Source organism: Triticum urartu, chromosome 3 (genome assembly GCF_003073215.2).
Source record: "Triticum urartu cultivar G1812 chromosome 3, Tu2.1, whole genome shotgun sequence".
NCBI classification, from domain to species: domain Eukaryota; kingdom Viridiplantae; phylum Streptophyta; class Magnoliopsida; order Poales; family Poaceae; genus Triticum; species Triticum urartu.
The window spans coordinates 388,757,341-388,764,119 of NC_053024.1; the positions used below are offsets into that span (position 1 = coordinate 388,757,341).

The 6,779-nt window shown below is 43.8% G+C and overlaps 1 protein-coding gene across 10 annotated transcripts; it reads right to left on the bottom strand.

The window, feature by feature from the left end:
• Positions 1–2,561: 2,561 nt before the first annotated feature.
• On the bottom strand, positions 2,562–6,463 carry LOC125544069. Of its 10 annotated transcripts, XR_007299256.1 has the most exons (5): positions 5,993–6,455; positions 4,930–5,045; positions 3,631–3,791; positions 2,951–3,027; positions 2,562–2,871 (listed from the first exon to the last, which is right to left on the bottom strand). XR_007299256.1 is itself a non-coding variant. In XM_048707615.1 (4 exons), the coding sequence occupies exons 1-4, from the start codon at positions 6,215–6,217 to the stop codon at positions 2,995–2,997; spliced, it is 483 nt and encodes a 160-aa protein (XP_048563572.1). In that variant the 5' UTR covers positions 6,218–6,458; the 3' UTR covers positions 2,562–2,994. The 10 variants fall into 10 exon arrangements, 8 of the variants coding, with proteins under 8 accessions (XP_048563572.1, XP_048563575.1, XP_048563571.1 ...); XR_007299255.1 differs by having other exon boundaries at positions 2,951–3,791; positions 5,993–6,463; XM_048707615.1 differs by having other exon boundaries at positions 2,562–3,027; positions 4,930–5,028; positions 6,028–6,458.
• Positions 6,464–6,779: the final 316 nt, after the last annotated feature.

Here is a 6,779-nt window from a genome sequence, read left to right on the forward strand (position 1 = left end):
CAGTGGGGGAGTCCTACTCCCGGTGGGAGTAGGATTCCCCCTTCCCTTGTTGGAGTAGGAGAGAAAGGAAAGGGGAGAGAGAGGGAAGGAAGGGGGCCGGCCCCCACCCAATTCGGATTAGGCTTGGGGGGGCACCCTCCACCTTGGCCGCCTCCTCCACTCTCCCACTAAGGCCCAATAAGGCCCATACACTCCCCGGGGGGTTTCGATAACCCCCCTCGGTACTCCGGTAAATGCCCGAACTCACCCTGAACCATTCCAATGTCCAAACATAGCCTTCCAATATATCAATATTTATGTCTCTACCATTTCGAGACTCCTCGTCATGTTCGTGATCATATCCGAGACTCCGAACTACCTTCGGTACATCAAAACACATAAACTCATAATACCGATCGTCACCGAATGTTAAGCGTGCGGACCCTACGAGTTCGAGAACTATGTAGACATGACCGAGACTCATCTCCGGTCAATAACCAATAGCGGAACCTGGATGCTCATATTGGTTCCTACATGTTCTATGAAGATCTTTATCGGTCAAACCGCATAACAACATACATTGTTCCCTTTGTCATCGGTATGTTACTTGCCCGAGATTCGATCGTCGGTATCTCAATACCTAGTTCAATCTCGTTACCGGCAAATCTCTTTACTCGTTCCGTAATGCAACATCCCGTAACTAACTCATTACTCACATTGCTTGCAAGTCTTATAGTGATGTGCATTACCGAGAGGGCCCAGAGATACCTCTTCGATACATGGAGTGACAAATCCTAATCTCGATCTATGCCAACTCAACAAACACCATCGGAGACACCTGTAGAGCATCTTTATAGTCACCCAGTTACGTTGTGACGTTTGATAGCATGCTAAGTGTTCCTCCGGTATTCGGGAGTTGCATAATCCCATAGTCATAGGAACATGTATAAGTTATGAAGAAAGCAATAGCAACAAACTAAACGATCATCGTGCTAAGCTAACGGATGGGTCAAGTCAATCACATCATTCTCTAATGATGTGATCCCGTTAATCAAATGACAACCCGTGTCTATGGTTAGGAAACTTAACCACATTTGATTAACGAGCTAGTCAAGTAGAGGCATACTAGTGACACTCAGTTTTTCTATGAATTCACACATGTACTAAGTTTCCGGTTAATACAATTCTAGCATGAATAATAAACATTTATCATGATATATGGAAATATAAATAACAACTTTATTATTTCCTCTAGGGCATATTTCCTTCAACAACGACGTATTTGAAGTGGGCAAAGACTCCCATCACATTCGACCAGTCCGATCACCCAGCGCATGTAGCTACCCCTGGGCGGCAAGCGCTGGTGGTCGACCCAGTCGTTGAGGGTACTCGACTGACCAAGGTCTTGATGGACGGTGGCAGTGGCTTGAACATTTTGTACGCCGAGACCCTCAAAGGGATGGGCATCCCGATGTCCAAGCTCAGCGAGAGCAACATGCGATTCCACGGAGTCATACCAGGGAAGAAGGTCGATTCACTCGGCTAGATTACCCTTGATGTGGTTTTCGATGATTCCAAGAATTACCGCAAGGAAAATTTGACATTTGAAGTCGTGGACTTTCACAGTGCCTATCACGCCATTTTGGGCAGACCTGCATATGCTCGTTTCATGGCTCGACTATGTTATGTGTACCTGAAGTTGAAGATGCCTGGGCCCAGAGGTGTGATCACAGTTACCGGGAATCGGCAGAGAGCAGAAGAGTCCTTTCAGAAGGGCTCAAAGATTGCCGATGAACAGATGGCAACAGTCGAGATGCAAGAGTACCAGAAAAATGCAGATCCGAGTGATTTGTTACGTGCCAAGAAGCCTGCTTCAGAGTCTGCATTTCAGTCGTCTGGCGAAACAAAGCAAGTTCACATTCACCCGACCGATCCCAATGCTGCTTTGACTCATATTTCAACAACACTCAATAGCAAATAGGAAGAAGCATTCATCCAGTTCCTCCGTGAGAACTGGGACATATTTGTATGGAAGCCTTCTGACATGCCGGGTGTACCCAGGGGACTGGCTAAGCACCGTTTGTGAGTCGACCCGAAAGCAAAACCTGTCAAAGAGCATCTCCGTTGGTCCGCCGTGGAGAAGAGGAAGGCAATTGGTGAAGAGGTGGCTCGACTTCTAGCAGCTGAGTTCATCTGCGAGATATACTACTCCGAGTGGCTCGTCAATGTTGTCATGGTTCCCAAGAAAGACGATTCACTTCGCATGTGCCACTACTAGAATCAACAATTTTACCTAGGGCAGAATACCCTAGGTGAAAGCCCAAAAACTCTAGGTAAAGGCATTACCTAAGGGCACTAACTAGGTGAAGTATAGACGGGAAAGAGGGCTTTCCCTACCGTTTTCCACCAGCCCTAGGGGAAGTACACTTTACCTAGGGGCACATGCTCTAGGGAAAGTATACACTGGGTCAGCTTTGCCAACGTGGAAAGTACATATCCCTAGGGTCATATTGCCCTAGGGAAAGCTTATGGGGCCCTATTTTGATATATAGCAGCAATTTGAATTATAAATATTTGCCATATTGCCCTAGTAACACATGCCAAATTTGGATTTATACCAACCATAATTCAAAATTATTCATCATACAACATATTCATACCACCCAGCAATCCAATAAAAAGCTAGATTAAGTTTCATAAAATGGTCAGGATAATTCGACTTGCATATACAATGAACTACAGACCAAACTACATATCAGCTCGTGTTGCTATACCAAAACACTTCTAAACTAACTACACATGCATCACAATGTTGGCCTTGAGAAGTATATGCTCTGAACACCCCTTGAGCACTTGCAACAGGTTGCCCATCCAGGTCTTAAAGAGGAACATCTGGCTCACAAAATATGAGGCTGAGCATAAGAATCACAAGTTCGGCACTTAGATAAAATATAAAAAATAGGCAGCTTACGTAAGAACACAAAAATCTGCATCATATTAACAGTAGCACAACAATCATGGACATATAGACCTCATGTCGGCAATAACCTGTAAATAACTGAAAATAAGAACAAAATATTTATCTGTTTATACAAAATACCAGAAAATAAGTACAGTGCTATATGATCTATCTGAGTTACAACGCATGTTTTCAAACCTCTCGAAAGTCAACCAAGCTCAAAATGAAACTGCATGTGTCCAGAAAACAGCCTCTCAATTTCTAAGTTTAATCGCATGAAGAAGACACAATTTTTGAACTTTTGCAGCAAAGCATGCTTGTCATGCCTCTTTGTTGCCTTCTGAAATAAAAACCACACTTGACAAACAATGCAGGAACATGTATGGTATCCCACTTGCTAAGTTACTTTTATAATACAACTACATTATGTTATGTTGCAGTCAATTAACCATTACAGTGCATAAACCACTATAGATGTAAAAGATCATCAAAGGTGCAAAAAAACAACAGGTCAAAAAGAAAAAGAACATCACAGCCATCTCAAAAAAGCAGTTACTTGAATTGGCACGTACAAATAATTGAATGTTTTTTAGCCTCACTGAACCCCACTTCTAAATGTCTAAAACCATACATAAGAGAATCTTGAACATCATGTGATTACATGAATTAGCAGACGATGGAGAGGAGCTCACCATGGCTATTTTGTAGCTGATGCCAAACAACACCGCCTCAGCCGCACGGCACCGGGGCCAACGAAAGATGCCGAGGCCGGAGACCAAGCCTACCACCACACACCTTTCCTGACACGATAAACCCCTTCTCCTCTTCATCGGTGATGATGATGTACCATATCCTGCACAAGGACAAACCCAACATCAGCATTTTACTTGAACGTATATGAGAAATCTGAAGCTTCACGAGACATCATTGTCGTTTGTTAGCTTTACAAGTAATTAGACAACCTAGTTTGTTTGTTTTTGTTTTGCGAAATTAGAAAACCTACTTGAGCTATCAGCATACTGCATCTACATGGTTAACAGTAAGATGTATAAGAATGCAGAGTGTGAGAAAATTGGAATCCTCCGACTAGGCAGATAATATTATATCAGTGAACACACAAAGCAACCAACTTGATGCAGATTTAAGAACTTATTGTGAATGCAGAAGGACACAGTCAAGGAATATAACCAGTAGATGCACACAAAAATGTAAAGTATTGCTTGGGCATGCTGAATATTCCTATAGGAGGTGTTTGATGCTACAATGGTTGTTTTTTACTTGGAACTCATTTTTATTCCATTAGACAAAATGCACAGCATAATCGCTGGGCACCAAGTCCTGTACGAAAGTAGGAGCACCTCCTGGCCAAAGGGCTTGGGGATCAACATCCATCTTTGCACCGAACGACGCAAGGGCGTTAGCTACCTTATTACAAAGTCTGGGACAATGCATAGCCCGAAACGAACAGAAATTAAGTCTAACAGACGCTTTGATCTCTTGGAATAACGTCCACTCGCAGACATATCGTAGTCGCATGTGTTAATTGCCTGAACCAGCTCCCTTAAACTAAATGAAGTCTAACAAACAAATAGAAATTAAGTCTAACAAACGCTTTGATGCTACAATGGCTGGAGCTAAATAACATCGACAGGACAATATTTATGGTGACCAAGGCCAAGAACATGAACAATGATAGTGTAGTAAACTCCATGATGTCTAAATTTATACAGAAGTACCTTCACATAACCCTGAAACAAGCACTAAAACAATATTGTTGATGAAAAACAGAATATGTTTGACGTTATATGATGAATGAGGTATGACGAAACCAAGAACAAGGCACGATGGCCAGAATAAAAAATTCCACAGCTCTATGGCCATGGACACGCAGGTCATGTGTGTGTGTGCGTGCACGCACGTGTGTGTGTGTGTGTGTGTATGCGTGGGTGCGTGTGAGAGAGAGAGGGCAGAGGAGAGAACCAGTGGCTTACCACGAGCTATCCCAGAGTGGAAGAAGAATCGGGGCCACCGAAGAGGCAGGGCAGGAGGGGTCATAGTGGAAGAAGCCCCGGTCACACCACACGGTAACTCTGTCATGCGCCAAGATCTACATGTTGGTCAATTGGTCAAATAAGCAGCTTCACGACTTAGTTGAGACCATGATGAGCTGAGCAAATATATTGCGTAGATGCACATCTCTCAGTTTCATGAAATAAAAGAGTGGGATATGAGGACATTTAGGATGAATCCCATATTTAAACTAGTATATGATGAACTGAAGGATGCATGTCCAGATTTCACATGCATGAGAGATGGATCTGTCTTGCACGACCTCCAGGTCCCTAGTAACTAACTTGATTGATCTCAACTTAATGGGGGCAATTTCTTAACAGACTCAAATATCATCTATTCTTTTATTGATGGATGCAGCTCGCTGCCAATCAGGTGATATGCCTACCAAATAAAAATCTAACCTAAAGGCTACAACAAAAAACCAGAATTCATGCAACGATTGACTTCACAGAATGACAGAAGTAAGAACACTCCTGTCAAACCTCTCTTTGCCTTCTCAAATGAAAATCACAGTTGAGAAAACAGTGCAGGAACATGAATGTCACCCCACTTGCTAAGTTACTATTATCACATAACTATGTCATGTTATGATGCAGTCAATCAACCATATATAATTTTATTGTGGTTAGAATAATAAACCACCCAATTTCTAACATGTTGAACTGCCGAAATACCATTTAATTATAATGCCAAATGCCTAAATTATGTAGCTCGTGTTTATATCATTATGACATACGAAGATATATTGCAGAACAGAGTCTAGTCCGAACGAGGGCTAGCGAGCGAGGGAATTAACTGAATAAGATCATCACACAAATATTTACCTAGAGATTTTTACAGTGAGTATCAATGACTCATGTTACATATAAACTAATGTCCTGATGCAATGAGCAGTCACAAATCAAATGATAAGAAAATTAATAGCATCTAGAGAATATTGTATTACAAGATTGGTTCCAACCAGAAGGGGAGATGGAGGACCTTGATAGTGGCGGAAGCATGGTGGGAGAATGGACCTTGGGCAGTATGGGGTCGTCGGCGTAGATCCATTCTTGGAGAAGGGCAGAACGCACGGCGAACGGGATGCCATGGCTCCTCCAGTAGTGGGGGGCGACGGATCCGGTGCACCAGGACCTCGCCCTGTGCTCGTCGGCGCAGATCCTTTGGATGGACAAAAGGATTCAGGGAGGCCATGGCTGCTCCCATGATGGGGATGATAGATCTGGTGCACGGGGATCTTGCCCTGTTGGGGCCGATCTAGTTCCCCCTTGCTCCTTGCATGCTGCAGGTTGGGGCTGAATCGGCATGGGGCGGCTAGGGAGAGAAGGAGGCTGCAGGTTGGGGCTGAATCGGCATGGGGCGGCTTGGGAGAGAAGGAGAACAGAGGAGAAGGTGGATTTTTGGGTCGGCGGACGGAGATGAGGAAGGTGACCTAAATACACGCGTCCACATCTTTCTCACTGGGCAGTGGGTCCATGACGAAATATGGCGCAGGCCACCCAAAGAAAGCGCGCGGACAATGAGAAATGAGCGGGAGGCCGTGGCTACCTTTTTTTCCAATGAAAAATCACACAGGAATTTCCCTTCCCTAGGGTGTACTGTTCATGGCTATTGTTTCCCTTGAGGAGATCAATGAGCTCTAGGCCAAGAATTTGGCCCTAGGTAAAATCGTTGATTCTAGTAGTGTGCATCGACTTCAAGCATATCAATCAGGCCTGCCCAAAAGATCATTTCCCTCTGCCCCGCATCGATCAAATTGTCGACTCAA